Source organism: Episyrphus balteatus, chromosome 3, assembly GCF_945859705.1.
Source record: "Episyrphus balteatus chromosome 3, idEpiBalt1.1, whole genome shotgun sequence".
Lineage (NCBI taxonomy): Eukaryota > Metazoa > Arthropoda > Insecta > Diptera > Syrphidae > Episyrphus > Episyrphus balteatus.
In genome coordinates this window covers 77,716,587-77,742,671 of record NC_079136.1, presented here as the reverse complement: position 1 = coordinate 77,742,671, position 26,085 = coordinate 77,716,587, and the positions used below count along the sequence as shown (strand labels likewise).

The 26,085-nt window shown below is 31.3% G+C and overlaps 1 protein-coding gene across 3 annotated transcripts in view; it reads right to left on the bottom strand.

The window, feature by feature from the left end:
- The window catches only part of LOC129913444 (neurofibromin), a 31,094-nt gene extending 7,908 nt beyond the window's left edge, over positions 1–23,186 (bottom strand). For 2 of the 3 annotated variants that reach the window (XM_055992133.1, XM_055992131.1), the window contains exons 1-24: positions 23,006–23,185; positions 18,827–18,973; positions 18,371–18,758; positions 16,357–16,498; positions 16,186–16,291; positions 15,637–16,124; positions 15,255–15,576; positions 14,645–15,197; positions 14,510–14,566; positions 14,360–14,453; positions 12,371–12,910; positions 11,760–12,308; positions 11,574–11,708; positions 10,843–11,511; positions 10,555–10,781; positions 8,858–9,272; positions 8,604–8,795; positions 7,053–8,541; positions 6,399–6,995; positions 6,069–6,335; positions 5,755–6,006; positions 5,597–5,692; positions 3,171–3,260; positions 28–230 (exon numbers count right to left, since the gene is read on the bottom strand). In XM_055992133.1, coding sequence (XP_055848108.1) covers positions 28–230; positions 3,171–3,260; positions 5,597–5,692; positions 5,755–6,006; positions 6,069–6,335; positions 6,399–6,995; positions 7,053–8,541; positions 8,604–8,795; positions 8,858–9,272; positions 10,555–10,781; positions 10,843–11,511; positions 11,574–11,708; positions 11,760–12,308; positions 12,371–12,910; positions 14,360–14,453; positions 14,510–14,566; positions 14,645–15,197; positions 15,255–15,576; positions 15,637–16,124; positions 16,186–16,291; positions 16,357–16,498; positions 18,371–18,758; positions 18,827–18,973; positions 23,006–23,065 — 8,078 coding nt within the window. In that variant the 5' untranslated portion in view covers positions 23,066–23,185. Of the gene's footprint in view, positions 1–27; positions 231–3,170; positions 3,261–5,596; positions 5,693–5,754; positions 6,007–6,068; positions 6,336–6,398; positions 6,996–7,052; positions 8,542–8,603; positions 8,796–8,857; positions 9,273–10,554; positions 10,782–10,842; positions 11,512–11,573; positions 11,709–11,759; positions 12,309–12,370; positions 12,911–14,359; positions 14,454–14,509; positions 14,567–14,644; positions 15,198–15,254; positions 15,577–15,636; positions 16,125–16,185; positions 16,292–16,356; positions 16,499–18,370; positions 18,759–18,826; positions 18,974–23,005 lie in introns of all 3 variants that reach the window. The other variant, XM_055992132.1, reaches the window with a different exon arrangement.
- Positions 23,187–26,085: the final 2,899 nt, after the last annotated feature.

Here is a 26,085-nt window from a genome sequence, read left to right as displayed (position 1 = left end):
ATTATTTTTTATCTTTAATTAATTTACATGACTGGAAAAACTTTAGGGAACACAACAGATCCTTCGGCTAGGTATTGATATAACACTCTTGTTTCACTTTCATCAGTAGAATATTTTACTAGTGTTGCAAGTACAGTTAAAACAAGTGCTTGTATAGATAGATCAGGAAGAACTTCAGGATCAAGAAGAACATTCGATTCATTTGATACTGACGAACGCGAACCGCGCTCCTGTAAAAGAAAAAATTCAAAATTATTTGGATTTCAAAATTTGAATAATATTTTTGATAAATAAATAAAATATAACAAAAAATAATATAAACATTAATATAATTAACGCTTTCTACCATGCAAGTGTATTGTGCAAAGGATTATGTTTTATGTTTATGTTTTATTGTTAAAATTGTTTGTTTTTTTTTTTTTGCAGATTAGATACTTACTTAATTTAGCATGTGTTATAGATGTTAAAAAAATTGATATTTTATAAAGCTCTGTACAAGTGGTGTATTAATTGAAAAAAAGTACATAAGTAGATATAAGTATAAAGATTGTGATTCTAAAACTTTAAAAATAATGTGGAGTCTAAGATACTAACCTTATGATAAAATTTTGTTAACAAAAAACAAGATAATTGAATACTCTTATAAAACAGAAAATAAAAAAACCGTTATCTACCCACAAAATAGTGGGTAGAAGAGCTCATGCTCTTCTAAACAGAAGTTTATTTATGATATGTATGGACCAGAAAGTTAAAAACTATCATTCTTAGTAAAAAAAATATTAAATTTAGATAGTTTCTGGCGTGTTTTAAAAGAAAAAATAGCTGTACAAATGAATTTCGTCACAAAAGTACTAGACCAAGTACTAGTACTTAGGAAAAGTTAGTACCCGAGCATTTTTTCACATAATGAGCCGTTTTTTTTGCAAGGGGTATAAGTCCAGTTTAGAAAAAAATATGAGTTAATGGCCAGGGCCTATTAAGAAAGATATTTCCATCATCTTATTATTTTATTAATCACAAACCGAAAACAATATTATTATTAATGTTTTTAATTTATTTTTACTTTGTACACTTAAAAAATCCAATTAATTGAAAAATGTCTTTAAAAAATATAGACTTAAGTCCACGAAGATAGACAACTTTCTAGAGCGTCGTGTTATTCGGCTGAAACTGACAGTGGCCCATCGGGCAGCTCGCAAAAACAAACATTTTACCGACGCATGCATTCACATGAGTGACAGTTTTAATGGTCAAACAAAAAAAGCCAAAACCCTTATAGCGTTATCTTTTGGTCGTCCGGGACTGTCCGGAATTCTTCCGAACGATTCTGAAACTGTTCGTTTGGCACTCAATGACAGTTCTAATTCTGAAAAGAAGAGAAAATCGATTCTGAATTTTGAGGCAGAATCAAAACCAGAATCACGCACACATGTTCACACTTAAGACGTCAAAGTAATAAAATGTCATTCTTTGTTGTTCATTTCTCAATTTTTAGATTTTTAACTATGCACAAACTTTAAACTATATTAAAATAAAGTGAAAAAAAACAAAAAAAGAATAGATAACTTAATAATAATAAAAAAAATAAAAAAAACAAAACTTTCATCAGACGTTCGCATTTGATGTTTCACAAATACAAAGAAACCCAAACTTCAGAATCAAAAAAAAGTATACAACACTGATCGTTTGGCATTCCGGATCGGACAGTCCCGGACAGTTCTAAGAATTCCCAAACGAAAACGCTATTAGTATGCCCTATTTAGTTTTGAGCAGTTCATTTTAAGAAAAGTATTGGTCAAATTGAATTGGAATTTGTATCTGTACTGCTATTTTTTTATATGACAAGTCAATTTTTATCTCAAATGGTTCTTTGGGTAACGGATTTTTCATTTTCTCATTAATGGGAGCATGTAATTACTTTTTTTTTTATGAAAAAATTTTATCATAAGCCTAATACATATACATATGTTTATGTCTCCACGTCATTTTGAGAATTTTAGAATCACTATTTGTATATTTATTTCGACCACTATATATACAAGGTGTCCTAAAAGTAATGCCAGTCCATCAGCAATGGGCTGTCGCTAAGGATTGAATTTTGTAAATCAAACGATGCTGTAAAATCCGCTCAAACAGAATTGGTTAACCGCTAAGGATATTAATCTTAGAATTATTGAAAAGTAATCTGCGCTACTAATGGGGTTTTCGTTTGGTATAAAAATCAATTTATTTTTTGATTTATGTAGATCTGTCAAAAAACTGATTTTGACAATTTTTGTCTTCGTTTGGCCAAAAAAATTGATTTACTTTTTGATCTTAGATCAATTTTCGAGATCTGGATTTTTCGGCAGATTTACACCTCTTTTACTAAAACCACTATGCATCATTATTTGCATCCATCTGTTTTACAAGTTTTGGTTTGATAATAATTTGTTTCGGTTTCGAGAAAGAATTGAAATAATTTTGAATTCAAATGGAAGTAATTTTAAGTGAATTAATTTATTCGTCCAGCTCATCTTCGGATAAAAAAAATAAAACGGTGAAATCAATATTTGACAACTGCGATCGCTGCCTGGTTCACAGACACAAATACACACCAATACTATAGCAAATAAAAATCAATTTGAAAACGTATTCGTTTCGTAACGAAAAAAATCAATTTATGGATCAAAATAGAAATTTACCAAACGAAAACCCCATAAGTATTTCTATCCTCTGCTATTTCGAGTTATTTAGTGTGTTTTGTTATTTGATGTTGTGTCTTGTCTTAAAACAATATTTACATAAAAATTTAAAGAAAATTAAAAAAAAAATCAGTCTATTACACATAAAAAATAAATAAAATACATAATAAAGATACTACAAATATATTTTAGAAAACCAATAAAATCGTATTGCTGACTTAATTGAGTTGCAAAAACTAAAGTATTCCTTATTTTGTTTTATTAGCAATATAATTTTGTTTTTAAATTCTGGTCTTTAATCAATTAATTTGTCGTAATACAATGCAAAAAGCAATACATTTGGGCTTGCGATTCATTCTACTTCTAAGAAATCGAAATATTTCATTGCACATAGGGAGACTTTATTAAACAGTGTTTTCTTTTTTTATTTTATTATCTGATATAAAGAAAAAAAGTATTCTTCATTTAAAGAGAAAAACAAAATACCTGTCTTTCATCGATTCCATTTGCTTTATTCGGATCTTTTGTAGTTGGTACCGAAAATGATCGTTGAGTTTTGAACAAAACTCGTGCATTCTTTTTTATGTTCATAATATAATATTTTGTTTGTTTTTTAGTTAGAGTTAAATTATACACATTTGTTTAAATTAAGAAAACAATAAAAATAAATTAATAATTACATGCAAATAGTATTATTATATATTACATAGTACGTTTTTTGATAAAATATTATAAGATTAATATAAAACATTTATCGCCAAATAAAATCAGTGAGTAATAATTTATGTAAATGAAAACATCAAAAATGATCAATAAAATAAAAAATGTTGAAGATAAGTGTAAAATACATTTTGTATTAGTATTATTTTTTTTTTTTGTTATTATAAAGAAACCCAGGATAGTTTAATGCAAGCAGCATTCAGCAGGCATACGAAATAAGATTTAGAACGAAACAAAGAAAAGGAAAATTAATTTAGTTAATTGTATATTAATGACGAGAAGATAATTCAACACACATTTTTTTGTTATTACATATTGCAAAGATTCTTTATTTTAAGAAAGAAAACCATTGACTTAGTTAAATTTTTTTGCAAGCAAAGTTTTCTTATTGTTTAGTTATGTCGTTATCGATTGGTGAAATCCAATAAAACAGTTTGAATCGTTTTCACTCAATTCTGAAATTTTTTATCTGTATTGGTAAATAATCAAATACAATTTTTTTTTGCTTTTCGAGTAGGAAATTTGGTTTGGTTTAATCAAATATTATAAATTTTGAGTGAATTCTGATTTCAAATCAAGAACCGCAAAGCAAGACAAAAGTCAAGATAGACACTTTTATCAAAAGGCTTTAACAAATTAAACACATTGAAAAGACGAGAAAGAAATTTGCAAAATTAGAAAAATTCAAGGAGAATTTCGAAATAAGCTTGGGCTCATTTTGGATCTACCACGAGCAGGTTTCGGCAATAAAAATGAGGGGAATTCAAAACGAAGTAATTATGGCTGAAGTCACAGAGATTGATTTTATTTTGATTCTTCAGTTTAAATTTAAGAGGTGATTTCAAGTGATTACAAAATCGAACCCGAAAATTTTGTTTTGGATATAGCTAGATAAATGTCGAGTTATACCCACGGCATACTATGCCACCAACCATGCATAAAGTTTTAGTGCAAGGGGCTATAATTATTGAAAAAGCCTTCTTCCAATTGTTCAGCTATCGGAAGAAGTAGCAGAAGCCAGGAACAAACACTTAAGGTGAGCGTTTTTTAGTTAAATATTTCAAACTTTCAGATTATATATTCTAAATTATGCTAGAAAAATCTCTAGGAGATATTGTAACCAAGACATCCTAAATCAATTATTGCTCAGTTCTGACTCTGTAATCACTTCTTTTAGAAAGTCGCAACTGAAAACAAGAATCCCATTTTTAACAGAAACGTAAGAAATGCTTCTTTCAGATGGTTCAGATCAGAGAATTGAAGAGCCAGCGGGAAAATCTAACGATTGTTTTTTGAACATATCAAAAAAAATCAAAATAACGAAAATTCGGCCTTTTTTTCTTATTGCAGACCAGAAATAGTAATAAAGGTTACAAAAATAATTTTTGTTCAGGTTTTTTGATGCAAATACTTCTATGTACGACGCTACAGAGAAGGACCAGTGCCGCCAATGAGCTCTACAAACGAAAAAGAACGGGACGCTTTAGCAGGAATGAGGTTCGGAAGTTTTACCAGAAAATAAAAAGAACATCTCAAGGTTATAAACCTAAAACTGAAGCATGTAAAAACGAACAAGGAGTAGAGTCGCAAGCGATGCAATCACTTTGCAATTTCTATAATGGCGATGATGAAACCAACTCCGCCCAAAAGCAGATTACCGCATTCAACTTCGACTATGAAAGCCAATATTTTTCACTCAAACCCAATGGGAAGGCGCATTAGAGGAAGATCTCGTCTAAGGTAGCGCTCGCAAGTTGAAAGGGACCTCAATCAACTTGGCGTGCGAAACTGCAAGCAACTAGCTTAGGGTAGAGGTAGATGGATAAGCTTGTTAGTTAATTCATAAATCCACAATGGATTATAGTCGCCTTAAAGCGCTGGTCACCCTAAGTAAGTAAATATTTAAACTGCAGAAGGAATTTCGTAAGTTTCCGATTGTTTATCTTGTAATCGCAACTATATCTAACAAAAAATATGAGACTTCTTTCTTAACAAAAAAATTAATTTTTATAACTGATGAAAGTTGGTCAACACATGGAAAGTATACTATCTAAATCATCCAAACATTTTCAGGAACTACACATTTAAAACTTTGACCGACAAATATCTTCTTTCAACAATTAATAAGTTACTACATCAATGGTCTTTTTCTAATTAAATTGAACTAACAAAACAACAAAATTTTGTCATACCTGTTGTGGTGGAACTTTATGATGTCGGGCAAATGACAATGCAGATTGATCAAGAATATCCCATGACTTTTGACGTCTTGAAAGTGGCATACCAAGCTATATGAATATTAATTTTATAATATTTTATGTAAATATTTTTTTTCAATAGTTTTTCTTACATTTTGCATTGTTGAATTTCCAACATCTGAATTTTCAGTGCTCATTTCTGTTGGCCATCTTGGTAATGCATGTTTTACATGACACCTAGATCGTACTTCTTCTGATACAGCTACCAAAGCTGTTAAATATGCTACACTATCCGGTGTTACCTCAAATTTATCTCGTCGAACTGGCTTTGATATGATTCCAAGAAGCATAGTTAGAACTCGAGAAGTTCGAGAGACAGTTGTTGGTGTTGGATGGCGAAAACCCTGTAAATAAACGATTTTATGTTGAAAAAAGAAAAATACAATGATTATATTTTCTATCCTACCTTAATCAAATGACCCACTAAAGCAAAATGAAAATTGCTTCTAAATGAAAGTCCAACGGCGTGATCTAACTGCTTAAAATGCCATTCTAATGGTTCACGTGTACTCAACATAACATCTGAAATATTCATCTTGTCGAAAGATCCTTGTGATTTAAGTGTATGTAAATTTTGTTCAAGCAAAGCTAGACCAGCTCCATATAAAGTTATTTCATCTAGTTGCAAAACTGATATGGCTACCCAAAATAGTGCTCGGTGGATTGGGGATTCCTAATTTTAAAAAAGGAAACAAAATTTATTTGTTTGCAAATACTAAGGAAAATAACTTCTTACGGGTCTTAAAAGTGGTTGAATTCGTGTTAAACACATAACAAGAGCCTCAATGAGTATGATGTCATTGAAAGATTCAAGTGCTTTGACAAGTATTCTTAAAAGTTGTTTTACTTCTTGATCCGTAACACTCTTACTAATGCATCCATAGACTATAAGAGCCCTTGGCTGCAGAGCAGGATTATAACAAAATGCAAAACTTCTCGATAGCGATGTCCATGTTTGCAACCATTCACAATCGGGATAGTCTCGCATGCATGCTTCCATTATTTCCAGAAGAGCATCAGTTATAACTTCAAGCGATGGCAAGGATAGACGCTCTCTGTCTGCTGGCAGAGGTTGAGAAACCCTTTCATTACCTAACCATTTGTCGGGTGGGTGACGGCAACTTGAACGGAAAGCTGTTACTGCTGCTGATTTTACTTTACTGATGCCAAAGAGCAAATAAAATTTGGGTAGTGAAAATTCATCCAAAGAAAGACGAAGAACCCGTTGGGCTTCTTCGGAGAAAGACGGTTTTGTACAGGTACAAAGTGAGTGAATAATATTTATAACAAGACCATGCGTTGATGCACGCATAGATAACGAACCGGAACATACCTGCAAATGATAGTAAATATTAATATCAGTGTTACCACTTCGTTTTTCTTTTTTTACCAAAAAGGTTATGTTATGAAACAAATAAGGCAAATGTGTTGCCACATCTAAACAATTATTAAACGACAACATAAGGAGATAACGCCCCAGTATTGCAATATCGTCCCACATCATATGTTGCTCTAGGTACTGTGTAGGGTTTGCGCAAGTTTTATCCATAACTCGACACATGCGTGTTATAACTTTTTTCGAAACTAACTGCACATTTGCAGATGCCAAAGCTACTGCTGTATCTGCCATTATTTCCACTTGCGGAGAGCCAAGTCCATATGTTATAGATTTATGCAAAAAATTATCTAAAACCATGTCAATTAGCTCAGGAATCTGACCGATAGATCCCCAAATTTTAGCCTGAACCGAAGGATACATTTCTTTTTGTTCAATTGTTAGACAAATAAGTTTATCCAAAATTTGAGAGACTTTTAATTTCTTTGAGTCATCGTTAGATTTACAAAATTTAACAAGATTTTTAAGCCATGGCGTCATATACTCTAAGCACAAATGTTTCAATTCAATTGTACTTCTTTGGAATCCTTGAATGCATTCCTCAAGGAATTCCAAAGTCAGGTGGGGTTCATTAGTTGCAAGTTTCTCACTAACTGATTTAATAAATATAGTATTGTTCGATGGTATGCATAGACCTTGAGTTTCTAGTAATTGTCCTTCAATTTTCAAATCGAATGTAGCCGTTAGGGCACAAAGTAAATTGTATGCAGCTGTTCTTAAATTTGGATCAGATGAACCCAAATTTAATAGAGCCATGTTGAGCAGCGTTCCAGGGACATCTTTTGGTCGTATTTTTTGATGAACAGTAACAGAGTCTGGCTGACTAAGTTCCCATCTATTGCGAATATGAATAATGGCTTGGACAATATTATCACAATCGTTATGTATGAAACTTAGTTGGCCACTTTCATTAGCAATCGATAGGGTAAATTGGTTATCATCGACTAAGCAAACTTCTTCGATTTCAGAGGCATAATAAACATCGTTAAGTAGGACAGAGTGTGCTAAAACTTTTGTTTTTTCAGCTGAAGCAATTTGAAGGGCTGTTGGACCAACTTTTATTGCAACTTTGGTATCTTTGTGGCTTAGTTTTAATGCATTGCTAAATACTTTTAAATCTTCATCAAGTGATAATGTTGCCCCAGGAAGCTTTTGATGTTCAGGATCAATGAAATCGTTTAATTTACTTGGAGCATCAAGGAATATTAGCTTGCGGTTACCCTTCAAGGGTGCTAGTATTCTATCATGAAATTTCGTATATTCTCGAACCCAAGAATTACAATTGTAAATAAAGACAGCATTTACATTTTCGTAAGCTACAGCAGGTAGTACATAAAACCATTTCTGAAGGAACTCTGTGCGGAATCTGTTGTCAGAGCAGGTATGGGTAAAATCTATGACGACTTCAAAAGGTGAATGGCAGAACGGTTTTAAGCTTAGAATGACGTGGTAAATAAGCAGATCTCCATTTGTTTCGCCGATTCTAAAAAAGAAAAAAGAAAAACATTATTTGACTGAATGGAAACCATTTAAACTTTGAAATACTTATATCTCCTTGCAATGTAATAAAATACGGGGTATCCAGCTTTACTTGTTCCAGCTTGGTAAAAAATATTCATAGATTTCAATGTTTTGAATTCTTCCTTTTCGTGCATTTGATGTTTAACCATAATTTCTTCAAAATTTGTTGATGACATGTCAATTGAACTCCATCGTGCAAAGGACGAAAACATCATGCTAAAATGATATAATCGTAGATAGACGAGGCTTTCTTTATAAACACAAAAATATAAACTCACTGTGAATCAACAGGTTTATGTTCTGGTGGACCTAAATATGCTAATAAGGTGGCCATTTTATCAAAAGGTCTTCGCCCAACAGCCTTATGATCTCGACTGCTTGATAAGTAGTCACCGATTTTTTCCTGATGTGTCCATAACAATCGATGTAGGGCTAAAACATTAGCATCTGATATGAAACTCATGCTATGTGATGTTTGGTCAACAGTTTCACAGTCTGATGCAATTTGAATGAAAAATCTGCGACCAGCTTCAAAGTGAGCACGTAGAAAATCATTGAAACAAAGCATGTGTTGCTCTTTGGAAAATTCAACATGATTGGCAATGTTTTGGAGAATTTTGGACATTAACATTAAGCCTCGTTTTGCTGAGCTGGGAACTTGTTTACCAACAATTCCAAGTTCTTGTGGAGAAACTGGTAAATAAAAAAATATTTAAAAAATTAGAGTAAAAATACTTTTTTAATTTATATATGCATAATTCTCTTTAGGCCGTTTTACAATTGCGCTACATACACAAAGGAAAAAAAATTTAATTACAAAACAAACAATTTTTGGAGATTATCGTTGAAAAATAATTTAAGGTCAGTTTCTGAGATCAAATCGGTAAATTGATAATGAACCGTGACTCTGGGCAAATTGGTTTTACCTTTTAAAAGGAGAAGTATTAGGTTGAAAGAGGTTTTTCATTACAATTTTGGTAAGATCTATCAATGGGTAATTCCATGAAAAAGTGGACACGAATTTTGAACCAATTATGCAGACTTTGTTACATTTTCCAATAGCATATTACTATTTACAAACGGCAACTCTTTATGCAAGTTGCAAGAAAAGATTCTTTGTAATGTTCTCTTATGACTAGAAATTAAATTCAGGGAGCATAAATGATCTAATCGCATTTTTAAAGCATAAGCTTGCCGACTACAGAAGAATTTCACATGAAGGTGACGGAAAAACAAACGCACAGAAAACAAGATGAATCTAATAGTGACGATGACAATATCGCCTTTTGGTTTTGTCACTAATTTTAAAAGCTTGAATTTTTGTATGAAATCTTCATTAAAACAAATTAAATTCTAAATTTCATAGAAAAACTTCAAACAGTTGGACGTGAGTTACCAACAGACTTTTTTTTTCTTAGCAAATGCTAAAACTACAAAAAAATGTTTTACTTAACGATGAAAGTAATATTTATGCTGCATTCATTTATTTTCGTATCAATTTATATTAAAATTGGCAAAAAAAAAAATAAGAGAAGATTTTTCTAATTGAATTTAAAATCGAAATTCTCCTATAGTTTTCTGCACTTTTTGAATCGGTTACGTCGTTTACGAGAAATCAAGAAAACGGTTCTATAGCAGATAAAGTTAGGATCTTATTTGCCATGGTACATGTTTTTTTTTATTAAAATTGATAGACAACATTTTTCATTTTTGTCATAAGGAAAGTACTGTTAGTTTTTATCCTAAGAAAATTGAATTTCCCCTCTATCTCTATGGAATCACCCAAAATACTTTGAAGCAAAAAGCCTCATCGTGGTTTGGGCTGTGGCTTGAAATAAATACAGATAAACAGAACTTTGAGACCCATTTCGCATTCTCCATCATCGATTTTTTCTTTACGAATCCAAAACTTAGTCCTTATATCGCAAGTAAAAACAAACAAATGGATTGTGGTTACAGAGAATTTAAAACTTACCAATTGCCGGATTGATAAATCTCAAAAATATCACAGTACCAACAGCTCCAATGTTATTTTGCAATAGATTTGGAAATCTCTTGCTTAAAACTTGATATAAACAATGACACATTGAACGTAATTGCGGTGGAAAACGATCGGCTGAATTAATAATAGCATCAAATACTTTCTGAGTCAATGCTACTAAATTTGATCGATTTTTATCTAAATCATCGGCCTGTTCCAATCTGAAAGTAAAATAAATTAATATTATTAATAAATAATATAAAAAAATCAACTCAAAAGTACCTTGCTGTATCAACTTCAAAGCTTGTATTTGGATCATCCAACAACGGTCGAATAAGAGGTTCTAAAAGACTTTGCAAATAACTTGCACCATAAATCTTAAAACAAAATGCCATAATTTTGCTGCCCAACGAATTACCCCGGAACAAGGTCTGCATACAATCGGATACTTCTACTTCTCTATAAAACATATTCCACAAGAGAGGTGCCAACAGATGCTTTGCATCGAATAGTGTGACAAGTACTCGAGCTAATTCATCCATTTGAGATGTGGTAACAACATTAGCAAGAGCCATCGCAATAGGCAATTCTCCTTTATCACTTATCATTGTCACTAGTTGAACAAGTTGCTCGAATCTATCAGCCAATACTGTTTCAGCAAGTGTATCAAATTCAGTTCCTTGTTGTAGAATTTGTGTGAGAACTTCCATAAAAGCTGCTCGAGTTTGCAAATCAGGATTATAACCCAAATCGATGGAGTGCATTAAACCAGAATCAATATTGGCTCCCAGCAAATTAGACATTGCTTGGATAGTGGCATTGCGCAGAGCGGTCAATTTACCCGCAGCCATTCGTGGTCGAGGGGGAAGCATTTGAGAGTTTTGTAGATCTTTTTCAGCTTCCGAACTATCAATGCAATCATTTAACAAATTCATAAAGAGAGTGAAATATCTGAAAACGAAAAACCATTACTAAAATAAAATCAAAACTTTTTAAAGAGTTGAGTATTGTACTTAAGAAATAGCGCACTCTTCGCATCCATAAGATCACCTCTATCCGATTCCTCAGGTTGCAAGGGAAGTCCACGTAGCAAAGCTGCAACAGCTTCCATGCAAGCTTGATCCAAATCTCGAAAAATGAGAGATGTGCTAAAATAATATGGTTATTAACATATTTCAATTTGAAAGTAATTAACAAACTTGGTCATCATTGAAGCATCAACAGAACTAGGTGGAGCAATTTGATGTGATGTACCCATTACCCAATCGGTAAGATATTCCACAAGTTTATTGCGAAATTTCATTTCTTGCCTAAACGCCAAGTCATCTCTTCTCTTCATCATTACCTCGACCAACTGACATAGTTTGGTTTTTATTCGAATGGCATAAACAGTCATATCCAAGTGACGAACATATCGAACAATACCCAACATCATTCCTTCAATACTTGTTACTCCTAAATGTTCGGAGGGTGCAGGTTGATCATTTTGGTCCTTACTCGGTTTTGGGTCTAATATAGACTTCATAATGTAGATTGTGTGTTCTATGAATTGAGTATTTATATCAGTCACATTTACTTGACCTTGCTGATCGAAAAACTTTTCAACAATAGCACGTATTTGATCGAAGAGAATGGGATAGAGCTGAGGAGACATTTCTTCACCAACAAGCTCTTTAACATTTTTTTGAATATTTAAACCAATCTTTTCATTACTGCAAACCAATAATCGTAAAAGCTGCCCAATAAATCTGAAATAAAAGACTTTTAAATATTTTCTTTTTTTTTTAAGATCATCAAATTAATGCCTTACTGTGTTACTGGACAGTATTGGATTTCTTGTGGCGGTGGAATTACAATAGTAGTAGTCACTAGCGATATTGTACTCGGATGAAGGGAACCTCGCCCGGAACTCACTGAACTCGATACAGAGTTCATTGAGTTCTGGGCCAATGAACCCAATGAAACACTTATATTCGGATTCAATGGCATTGTTGATGAATTATGTGATTGATTTTGATTTGTGCTGTGTGGATTTTGTTGTTGGTTATGTGAATTGATTGGATTATTTGTAATATTTTGGTTGCTTTGACTGCTTTGGCAGTTTTGAATATTTTGATTTAAATTTATAGGTACGCGTAATGAACGTGGCCTTTGTAAACAAACTCCACCTAATGCTAATAGAAACCATGTCATGTTAGCCCATTCGGTAATTTGTTCTTCTAAATCGTGTTCAGAACTTTGGTGTGAGGCTCTACGTTTTCCCATACCACGATGAAATACTTCAGCTTGTCCATCTTCAGTTTTGCATTTAGGATAAGATTGAAGAATTTTGCTTATAGCTTCCCAATTCCTAAAAAACACCAAAAACATATACAAAAATGTTAATAAATATTTTAATATAGGCGTGCAAAAATTAAATGTAAAAAAAACTAGATTGATGGCTGTACTTTGTTTTAGATTTAAGATTCAAGAATTTGGCAACGAAGTTTATGAGCCTAGGATTACTTTCGACTCATCAAAATATCAGAAAAGGTTGTACCTTACTGGAGTGGACAGAATTTTAATTTTCTGGAAATTCAAAAAAGAATTTTTTTCTAAATTTGTTGCGCATAGAATCTGGCCCCTTGTCCATCGTTTTTTAAGCTTATGTTTTTTTGCAATTGCTTTGAGATATAACCATGGGGCTTTTAAAGAAGAATAAATCCTTATATTAATAAGAAAAAATATAAAACTAATACAAGAAATGTGTTTTATAAGCCCATTTTGTTCTTTTTTCAATTTTAAATGCGAATGCTTGAACCCTAGCAGTCAAAAATCCACTACTGGGTCCCACGAACTTGCCCTTAGAGTTTAAGTTTCTAAAAATTTTAAGAGTTTTTATACAAAAACTTAGAAAAATTATATGAAAAAAATATAAAATTGGGTTTTCAAAGGAAAAAAAACAAACATCTGAAATCATAATGAGCTCCAAAACAAGTATGAAGTTTCATTTCTTTTATTAGCACTTTTAAAAAAAATTTCAAAGTCGTTACAGCCGTTTTAAAAAGAAAACTTTAAATAAAATTTGGATGCCATTTTGAAGAAATTACCAATCAACGTATAAAACCAAAATTTAAAAAAAATCAGTTTCCGTTTTCCAAAATTTGATTTTTCAAAAAAAAAATCAAATTTTTTTTTTAAATCCAAATTATTTTTTTTTTTTAAATTTGATTTTTGGCTTACATATATTAAAATTATGTATATAAATGATTTTGTAAAGAATGTTTCGTCAAAATTGAGTAAGTTGTTTGGCAGAAAAGCAGATTTGAAAAACGGTTCTATAGCAGGTACCGTTACTAAAAATTTTCGAAAAAAAAAATCATCAAAAGATATCCCTTCCCTAAAAACTATCATTTGATTTTTGTTAACAAAATCGTTGGAAACATTTTTGAGAAAATAAAACTTAGAAACGATCCATTCTACCCTCATATTTCGACACTGGTTCGAAATACCCAAAATATAATTTCTTAAAAGTTTGAAGAAAAAGATAGGCGCACAGAATCTTGGAAACGGCTCAAACTACTTGTTTCAAGGTGGAGAAGGTTAAAAAAAAAAGTAGCAAGGTACTTGTTTTAATTTCTTCATCATTGTTTAAATTAAAACCACAAATATTTTTAGGTACTAAGCAAATTCATTCTCTTTGGAACTCGTAAAAAGAAAAAAAAACAGTTTTTTTTAAGTTATCTACTCATAGCAAGACAAATTTACTTGTTTACCTAAAGGTTCAGTTTAAATATTTTCTATTCTATTTCTAATTTACCTAAATGTTTCCTCCCACGCTGGTTGTACTCCATTAGCACAAACTTCAATTTTACGTAATAGCAACATAATTCGTTTCTGCAACATCATTCGACCTATAAAAGAAATATTTTTTAATTTTGTTTCATTTTTGAATTATTCTATTCCTCACTCAAAACTGAATTTCCATGGACATTTTCATAAAAACAAAATCGGGTATCGGTACTTGCTGTAGAAAGAAAGAAAGAAAATTGACATTATATTTTTGTTCTCTTAAAATATTAATTTTTTTTTTTTATTTACATACCAGTTGATAACTGTGCCAACTCTTGGTAGATATGATAATTTGGCATTACAAATCCAACTGCCATCTCATCCTGTCCATATCTTATTTCTGCTTCTTCAACCAATAAACCAAGACAAGATAACGATGTTATCACCGCATCCAAGTCAACTGACCACAAATACATGAAGAACACTACTTCAAGCTTTATATGTGCCTGTTTGCATATTGCAATTTGACTTCCTACATGAGCATAATCCTTATGTCTCTGCAGAAATGTATTCCTACAAATAAGAATCTCACGAAGCCATTTCAAAACATCAGTATAGTTAGCTATTTGGTGCTGAATTAGTTTTTGTGAAATTGAAAATAGAACTTGGGAACTAACGTCCCAAAAAGTGTTTATAGGTGCTTCTGGATTCCAGACTTCAATCTTTTCAGGTGAATGTAGAGCTAATAATGCTTCCATAGCTTCTTGTGCAACATCGGGCATGGTTGGTTGGTGAACCAAACTAACAAGACCATTTATGAGTTCAAGGGTTGAACTTTGCACTTCATGAGCAACTTTTCCTTGTGTCTAGAAAAAGTACAAAATATTAATATTCATTTTTTGTTCTCTATAAAAACTTCTTACATTCAAAAGTAAAGTGGGATCAGCATGAATCAAACGAACTAGGAGCAAAAGCAGCATTTTATGAGCTGGACCTTCTTCGGCTCGTGTAAGTCCTTTTTGTGCATCTTTTGACTTAAGTGTTAATGAAGTGATCATACGAAGAGGCGTATGGGCAATGTATCCTTGCGTTGCTTTATTCAATGTATCTGTAAAGAGTGCTCTCAATTCGGCAGAACGATAATGAACCACATCAGTCTGTGGCCACCACGGAAGACGTGGTTGATTAACAATCCTGAAAGGATTTTTGTTCGGCATTCTAAAGTCTACATAAATATGGGCGAGTCTGAAATTACAAAATTAAATTGTCATCAAAAAAATGTCCAAATTGCATTTTAAAACTCACCTTAATAATGCGCATACAATAACAAAATGGTATGCAGGTGGCGATGATAGATTCAAACACACCTTCAATGCTTCGATGTTGTGCGGATTGATGCGGAAACATGACACCCAACAATCAATCATTAGTTCTATATCAGCAAAATTGTATCCTTGACCTCGCGAAAACGGTTTCACAGGATTAAAAAGCAAAGCTTTAAGATCATTTATGATGTACTGAACCAATTTGAATATAACATTGTTAGAATCGTTGATGTTTATGTAAGTTGATGCTTTGCAAAGTTTAACGCAAGCAATAGCTGCCGATTCTGTAACTTGCTTCGATGGGGAATGTGGACCAAGACCACGTTTAACACTTTCGATAAATTGTTTCGACGAGTAGTCTTTGTCACGTGATGTTGGAACTTTGCTCTGTACTCGATCCTTGTCTTTTTCCTTTTCTTTTTCTTTATCCATTTGTTGTAACTCATTAACAGTGGCTTCGAGTGATGACTTTAAAATATTTTATAGTTTTAAAATATATTAATATAAATTTCCTAACTTTGAAACTTACTGGATTGAGAATCAGCAAAAGCATTTGTAGCGACCAGACAGTGGTTTTGCTCTTTTTGTTTTCGGCTTTGTATGCTTCAACAAAATCAAGCAAGGGTTCCCAGCACCTGTTGGAGTTGAGAAGGAAGTGAAATTATAAGCAAAATAAATTTTGTTTTTTTTTTTTACTTACGAAGATATATCTCGGTTCACTCCTCTTTGTAAATCTTGAAATTCCAGTGGATGGTATTCTATCCAGTTCCATATAGCTTTTTCCAATGAGTTGAGCAGTATCAGTGGAGGTGCTTTTTTAGATCGAAATTTTGTAATGGTTTCTGAAAATATTTTGTGAACATTTTATTTATTCTCTGGAGACTAAAAAATAAACTATCCGGCGCATTTTATCCTTTGCTAAAATGAAATTTAGAAAAACTATTTTTGTTTAATAAATGAAAAGGCCAAAATAATAATCATAGGGTTGATGACGTATGTCGTTTGTATTGGGAGTATTACTTAATTTCTATCGTTTCCTGCTCGAAAATGAAAGTTTACTTAGTAAAAACTGTACATTTTTTATTTAAAGTATTTTCCATCGCTAGTTACTACTTTTTCTCATCATTCTAACTATTTAAAGATTGCGTGCCAAAAGAACCGCTCATTTGTTTAGGCAAAAAATGAATCAAGACAATTTCGGATACCCTGTTCTGAAGTGAAAAGTTTTCCAATGAGTGCGTTTTGCATCGAAAGAAACAAATGGTAGTCAGACGGAGCAAGGTCTGGGCTATACAGCGGGTTTCTCAGCCGCTGCAGAGTGTGACAATTTGCACATTTAGCGGGATTAAATTAATAACGCGAAGCATTTATTGCTATTCAATGTTTTTTACTTTCTTTTACGAAAATTGTTCATAGAAAGAAAAGTGTAATACATTTGATAAACATATAACAGTTTAAAAAAAGTAAACAATAGCGAGGAGAGTAAGATAACTTGGTTGCCAAGAATCGATAAATCGGTTAGCGATTTTTTTTGGAGAGGGGTTTAATACAATCATTTTTTACTATGGAAATGGGATCTATATCCCTCTGTAGGCACACCTCTTTTTTGCGAATTTGTTTTATACTTTTTCATGTCGCTAGAACTTTTTTCGGACTCACTATTTTATAGAGAATCATATATGAAATTGATGTAGAATATTCCGAGGAATTCGAATATTGTATTCACAATTCAAAAAAAATGTATTTTCACCCTTATAAAGACACTTTTTTGTGACCACTTTTAATTTTTGTCCTGCCAAATTCGCACCCGTGTGCCGACAGAGGGATATCCTTCCGTTTAAACGGGAGGAGCAATTTTCAAAAAAATTACTTAAAAAAATATTATTATTTAAAAAACAACGCCAAAAATTTCAGTTAATTTTAATATATATTTAAATCAAGTTATTTTAATAAATTTTTTGGAAATAATCGACTTCAAATTCAAAATTTTGGAAAAAAAAATGTTTGAAAAACCATATTGACTATTAGTTTTTGCAAGACTGTAGATTGCAATATAAAGATAACTGACAAAAGTAAACTGACTCAACTAATTATTTATCAAACTCTAAAAACCATATTTCCATTTCTTGTTCTTAAGAAAAATTAAAAATAGAAAAACTGTTTTTAACTCACTTGTGAGCGAACTTCTGGTACCAATTTATTTTTGAAAACTATCCATGAGTTTTAATGATGCTATTGTTGATTTTAAGGTTAACTTTAATAGCTACTTCAGAATAAAAAAACATTTTTTGGTTCAACTTTAAAACAAAAAGGGTCTCACGAATCATTTGTAACAGAAAATAAACCACTTGGTCCGAAATCAAACTTTTCTACTAGCTTTTCTTTGAGCTAATTTATTATGCAATACCTTTTTTATGCAAGACACATCAAAAATACTCAACGAGTGTGGCTTAGTAAGTTTTTAAAAGTAATCATCAAATACATGTAGAATGTTAATAATAACTGTATACGCTTGATTTTTAAATTTATTTAAACATAATTATATTAACTAAATAATAATTATATGTGAAATAATTTGTAATATAACGGCCAAGCTATAGCTTAAAATTTATGTATTATGAAAACTTGAACAAATAATAGATAAATCAATAGATTTGTTACTTACTTACTTCATCGCAGGCTTGTTAGCCTAAAAAGGATTTAATTTGATTTACCTTGTAATAATTTCGTTAGTTTTGTCACATCCATATCAATGTGCTGTATCAATTCGATGTCACTATAATCAGGATTCTCTTCCGAGCATGCTGTTAACTCCTGTATTCTCGCTGATATTCTATTAAATACCGCCGAAAAATGGTTTTGAGAAAGTGCAAATAAAACCTTCGAAGCCAGTGCTTTTAACTGTGCAGCATTAGGATTGGTTTCACTTTGAAAATCAATAAATTGCGAAATCTCACGCAATAAAAGTTTAACATTCATTGCTTCTTCGAAGCGAGCTGTATCTTTTGATTGATTAGTTAAACATCTTTCTAAAGTTGTTAAGATAATTATTAGCGAATCATAATAATATCGTTCTGTTTCGTGTACACGAAACTGTGCAATCTGTAGGGAAAATAAACAATATGTTGATATTTTAAAAGAATAAAAGGATAAACTTAAAAGAAACTTACAGCTGATTCGTTGACTCGCTGCAGCATCTTAGTTAGACCTGAGATAACCAAAGAAAATCGATAACGTGATATTTGAATCAAGCAGTTAATCAGTTGGTCCTGGCTAAGTCTGGCTTGAGTACCATAAATACCAATTTTATTTGGCAGCTGTAAATTAAAATAAAATATGTATTCCTTATTTGTTGAATATTTGTCTTGCTGATCTTTTTAGATTATTAAAATAAATTTTTTTATTGTAGGCTTAAAGTCAGTTTTTTTTTTATTTTGTTTTCATCAAATATTGTTTATATTTTGCCTGATGAAGGGGATAACAATCCCTGAAACGTTGCGCCAAAAAATAAAAGATAACAATTAAATAAAACTGACTCTAAGCCTACAATAAAAAAATTTATTTTAAATATAAGAAAAGTCACCTAATTTGTTAAAGAATTTTTAGATTACACCGGCACACAAAAAAAAAAGTGTCATGTACCAGAAACCAGACCTATCTTTTTATATGTTTTTGGACACGCTGAATCCGAATCTGAAGTCCGTTTGGCCCGGTCACCCTCCAGTTTTGAGCTGTGACTGCATTTCGTTTGAATTTGTATGACTTTTATGGAGTTTTTTGCATTTTTCTCAAAACTTAAGGGTGTTCGGGCAAAACGGACTTGAAATTCGAATTCAGCGGGTCCAAAAACATATAGAAAGATAGGTCTGGTTCCTGGTACATGAAACTTTTTTTTTTTGTGTGCCGGGGATAAAAGCGTCATGTCGCGAAAGTGCCAGCACACGAAAAAAAAGTTGTATGTACCAGGAACCAGACCTATCTTTCTATATGTTCTCAAAACTGAAGGGTGACCGGGCAAAACGGACTTGAAATTCCGAATCCGAATTTCAAGTCCGTTTTGCCCGGTCACCCTTCAGTTTTGAGAAAAATGTAAAAAATACCCCAAAAAAGGCAAAAAAACTTCCTTTTTTTTTAGTTTTTTGCATTTTGAAATTCGGATTCAGCGTGCCCAAAAACATATAGAAAGATAGGTCTGGTTTCTGATACATGACACTTTATTTATTTTGTGTGCCGGTGTTATTTTTATTTAACCTTTGTATCGCCTTCATTACTTCAAAAAAATGCCTTTTTTTATATAATTTTAAACCAATCTTCAGGATCTAAATAAAATTAATATTTTTTTCTGGATGCCATATGTTGACGACCACTTAACTGCTATACCCAAGGACAAATTTGTTTCAGAGAATAAAACAACTATGAAACCAACAATCAAAGATTGAAAAATGTAATAACAGTGGACTTGTTTTGCTGGGACGACCAATGCAATTTCGAATATTTCAGGAGACCGATGTTATAATTATCTAATTGATAAATTTACAGATGAGATTTATTTTTCTCTCTCGGCGATAAACCTCACTGGTTGACCGAAACATAAAAAAAATACAAAATAAAGGTTTCTTTCACACCTTGACCGAAATTTTTCTTTTTTAAAAATAAAGGTTATTTTATGACCTTTATTGAAAATGGCAACAATATTGTGTAGTCATCAGAGCTACATAATGTATCAAAGTTATATTTCGATACGATGATTAAAAGTGGGTTCAAATTTAATTCCAAGATTTTATTAAATTATTGTTGATAAGCTAGTTAGGGCGATTTTGTTCACTATTGCTCAACTTGAAGCAAACTCTCAAGTTAACAAACTTGAGAGTTGACTCAAACTCGAGAGTTAAAACAAAAGTTGAGAATTTATTTTGTTCACTATTTTTTTCTTAACTCTCGAGTTTATAAAACAAAAGTTGGACAACTTTCAGTTTTAAAAATATCCCTAGGATATTTGTGACAGCTGAAACAAATACTGCCAGTTCAATGTCATTTATATTTTGTGCAATTTTTGTGTTTCAAATGTGAAATTTGTTTTAACAATAATTTAAAATCGGCATTTAACTTTATTTTGTTTTATTTTAACTCGAATTTTGAGCATATAATTTTCTTTTTGCAAAAGTTTGAATGTGTCGTTTGACAACAAAAATTCTGAAGATATATGTATATGTATATGTGTGTAAATACAAAACGGCGGGAAATGTTATTGATTCATTTGATGAATTATAATTATCTAAACTAATGTTTTGATATTAAATGTAAAGTGCAACCATGAGTGATGTTCACCTAGATTTTTATTATTTCATTGCTTAATAAATCTGTCAAGTTCTACCAGCCATTTCAGTTCATTGTTTAACATCCATTTTGCCCATAAATAATTTTTTTTACCACGATAAATTGTTTAAAACAAAAATTTATAATAAAACATGAATTTTTTCTATGCAAAACCTCAAGTTTGCTTCATAACTTCTACTTTTTCCGGAAGTTGAGAAAACTGGAAGTTGATAAACTCTCGAGTTGAAAATCGAAAGTTATAAACGTCAACTTTTAGTGAACAAAATCAAATTCGAAAGTTGCAGATAAAAATCCTCAAGTTATGTTCAACTTCTAGTGAACAAAATCGCCCTTAGTTAGTTAGTTAGTTACAAGTGAAGCTAATAAAAGCGTATTAAAAAAGAATTGATTTTAATTCGATTTTTTTTTTTTTTTTTAAGGCATTCGACATATTAGAAAGTACTCGATGGATCATATTCCCCGCGTTCAACGCAGGCCACCTGAACTTAAGATCTGAATTTTCAGAGGCTCTGATTGGTCAGATGTCATAAAAAGTTAGGTGGCATTTAGTTACGTTTTTTGACATTTGGTTACGATTTTCAGGTGGAAATTTTTATCTGAAAATTCAGATGGGTGTGTTTGTGTTGAAGTTGGTAAACCTACCAAATGTGCTACACACCAAAATTGAACTTTGTGATTTTAATACAAGTTATAAGTGGATTTGTCTATGTTGATGTGATATTACAATGCATATGTAATTAATATAATTTTGTGTTCTTTCTCCGCATGTTTATGTGCAGAAAAAGAACAATGAAAATAAATGAGGAAATAAAAAAACTTAATGAAGTTGGGGACCAAAGCAAAATTAAACATTTATAAGTGGATAGCAGAAAGGGATTTTATGAATCCAACAAAATAATTTTTACAAATACTGAAGTGATCTCACTGAAAATATTATAAATAACTCTTTTTTTACAATCACTTGAACTATTTTTATTATCCTAGAAAAATAAATGTTCTTTTTTTAAAGTCAATCCAAGTAAAGAAAAAAAGTAGATTCGAAGTAGATTCGAAGTAGATAAACTTGAAATTCAGATGATTTTTTGCGTTCAACGTCAAAAAAAATCTGAACTTAAGTTCAGTATTTGCGTTGAACCTGGCCATTATAAAAATGTTGCCGCATTAGCAGAACATGTTAAACAAAATGCGATTTGCAACTATCAATCAATAGTTGATAAAAATTAAATTTCGATATCTTATTACTTAATTAAGATAAGTTTTGAAAGCAGAGAATGGTCCTAACCGTTATTAAATGAAATCTAATTACAAAATTCCATTGAAAAGTTGACCAATTTTCCTATAAATAAGGTTTAAAAATACCAAATTTCAGTTTTTATCAACTATCGATTTATAGTTGTAAATCACAATAAGGCTGATTATTTCAACTTTGATGATTCAAAAATTTGAGAGACGTAAATTTAAACTAGTGAAGTAAATCAAATCATAAAACATAAGAAATTTACTTGTAGTTACAAAACTGACAAAAAGGACTATGGTCGTAACCCATTATCATAAAATTATATAAAAAAGGCATTTTATTGAACTAATGAAGGCGATGCAAATTTTAAATATAAATAAAATATTCTTCTCATTCATCATTTCAAATTTTGAATAGAATGAACTTTCTCCACACAAACACACAAGCTCATTATAATGGTGGGATGAGAAGTGAACACAAATATTTTCTAACCCATTCTTAAGTTGTTTTGTTTTCTATCAACAATAATCAACAATTTTTTCAAATCAATGAAAAAGCAGTAAACTACGTTTACTATACTCGTAGCCGGTTCAACGTAAACAAATCGTAATTTTCATTCATAACAAAATCAAAACAAAATTTATCCATCTCGCTCTTTATTTGCCTACTCGTTTGCACAATTTGATCCCTTTTCGGATCGATAGGGAATTTTATTTGACGGCACTTTTGCATTTTTTTATGGGTGGATTTTTTTAAATTCATTATTTTGGCTTACCTGATCTTCAAAACGTGCAAGTAATGAGTTTGCCCACTCACCGGGCTTTTGAGTAGCCATTGTATAATGTTTTTATGAATTATTTCGTTGGTTTTATTGCATTTTTTTGCAAAAAATTGCTCCGCATTACACTTTTGACGCACAACTTGTAATAGAAATTTTCACTCTGTGAAGTTGGCTGCGGTTTAAATGGGGATATTTTATAATTTGACAGTAGTTTTACAGCGGCTGCTGAATTTGGTTTGTGTCAATGATTATTGTTGAAATGTTGGTGTATGAGAAAAACCAAATTAGATATACCAACTGTGTCGCATGTAGATGCTGTTAAAAGTAGACAAGTGCAAATAAGTGCCAAGACATCTGCACGCATCGCTGCACCCCAAATACATGTGCATCACTTTTTAAATTATTGATGCCGATTTCTGTCAAAAAAATTGATAACCTTGATATTTATTATTATTTTTTTTTTGTAAGAAAATGATAAAAATGTATTATAAAGCCTGATGGTACGCTGCTCGCGCTAAATTTTAGCTCCCATACAAATTATCGAAAAATTTTATCCGAGCTAAAATGGATCCCATACAAATTATCGATAACTTGTATGGGAATTTTATCTCGGCTAAAATTTAGCTCGAACAGCGTACCAGCTGCTTAAGCGGTTAAAATGGAAGAAATAATTGAATTTATAAAACAAAACAAGATGGTTATGTTTTTTTTTATAAATTCATTAGTTCTTTCATTTTACGAAAATCAAAACAAACATTATTTGAATTTTTGAATGATAGATTGTGTCAACTGCCAGTAATGCCAAATAGCAAGTAGGGTAGAGTTGCCTATTTGTGGCTGTCTCCAGTTACCGGCCACCTTTCGGAAAATTGTTATAACTAGGGATTTCGTATGGTTTATTCCAAATTTTCACTAGCATGCTGTTCTAACATATAAGAAAACAGCATAAGAGCAGAATTTTGGAATAAACCCTACGAAATCCCTAGTTATAACGATTTTCCGAAAGGTGGCCGGTAACTGGAGACGGCCGCAAATAGGCAACTCTACCCTATTTTCTATTTTTGTTGTTTCTTGTTGTGGCTGCAATGAAACTTGGCATGAAATTTAGAAATAGAGGCATGATGCAGATCTGCGCAGCATGCAGATTTTTCTCCCATAAGAGGGCTAAGATGTTGTTGTATATAGCATGTAAATTGCTTACGGCCATATTTCACTAGTTTAAAAATACATCTGGATGTAAGAAATTTAAATCAAAAAAATAAACCCAAATTAATAATATTCACTACTTAAATCCAATCTTTAATCCTATTTTTTAAATCCAATCTTGCTAAATTTAAACTGCTCTCTGGAGGTTTGTTTAACTATAAATTCAGATGTAAAATTCATTTTTACAGTATTCGATTGTTATGTCAAGTATTTTGAAAAGGAAAAATAAAGATAAAAAATGCCAATTATAAAAAATTTATTGAATAATCACATTTTGAGTGAATAAAGCCATAAACAATGACCTAAAAAGTGAAAAAGTGGGAAATTTACAAAGGAAACATTTTTATTTCTTTCTAGCGCTATTTGTTTTGGAAAAAGCTACAAAAATTGTTTATTGAACTAAAAAATAAGCTTTCTTCATCATTATTTTTAATCTTGTGGTCGGCACAAAATGAGTTTTAAAATTTTCACTCAGTTATAATCTTAAAGGTAAAACATCATCGAGCACTTTTTGCAAAAAGCCAAAAAGTGAAAATTTTCAAACTCATTTTTGACATTTTGAAAGTTTTTTCAACCCCAAAATAAAAAAACAATACATAGGTATGTTTTTTATTACCACCGGTCTTAACTGGTTAAAAAAAACGCCTCGGGGCTTAGCGAGAAAAATTGGCAGCACTGCATATTAAATGTTCCGAAATCAGCTGACACAAAAAAATTTAAAGTTGTCATATTTTTCGCTTTTGGGGTTTCTTGTGTGTTTTTGAAGAAAAAAAGTTTAGCTAACTATTAAATAAATATTTAAAATAATAATTGTCATTCCAAACATCAATTTTGATGTTTTTAAACAAATTCTAAACAATTTACGAACAAGTTAATTTGGTAGCACAGATTTAAATCTGTTGAAAAAGTTAAGCCCAGAGAATTCTCCGGGCTAAACAACTAAGCCCAAGGGGCTAAAGTGTTGTTGCATTTAACATGTAAATTGCTTAGCCCCGACTGCGTTTTTGTTGTCCAGTTAAGACCGGTGGTAATAAAAAACACACCTAATATAGTCTTTGCCACACCGAAGGGTACATGCGGTAGCGGTACGGGTAATTGTATGAAAAAATTTCCACAGCTGAATTTTGATGTTCCAGTTTGGAATTTTGTTCATACAATTACCCATATCGCTACCACATGTACCCTTCGGTGTGGTTAACGGCCATATTATACACTAGTTTAAAAAATACATCTGGATGTAAAGAAATTGAAATGTCAAAAATAAATCCAAATCACTATCAAACAGAGAAAAAAATAATCATTTTTAACTATTTTTTAACTATTTTCATAGTGAAAATCGGGATAACTATTTTGGATTTGGATTTATTTTTGACATTTGACAATTTTACACCCAGATGTATTTTTTAAACTAGTGAATAATATGGCCGTAAGCCTTAATGCAGAAAAGCTTGTTTTTTAGTTTCAAAAACAATTTTTGTAATTTTTTTTTCAAAATCCCATGATCCTAGAAAGAAAAACCAATTTTTTACTTTAGTAAATTTCTCACTATTTGCAAAAAAGAGCCCTTGCAGATTGCAGTTATACCTTAAATAAGAACAAAAAATTAAATCCTTGGATTTATGAAATTTGAATTTGAGCGATTGGATTTAAAATTAACTTTAATCCAAACTAAATCCAGACTGAATAATATGGCCGTTAGCCTTGACTTCGTTTTTTTTTGTCTAGTTAAGCCCGGTCGTAATTAAAAGCACACCTATTGTTTATATCAGGATTGTAAAAATATCAATTGAAACAAAAAGCATTTGAAATTAAAAAAAAAATATTTATTGCAAATAAAAAAGTTTTGCATTAAAAAAAAAATATTTTAT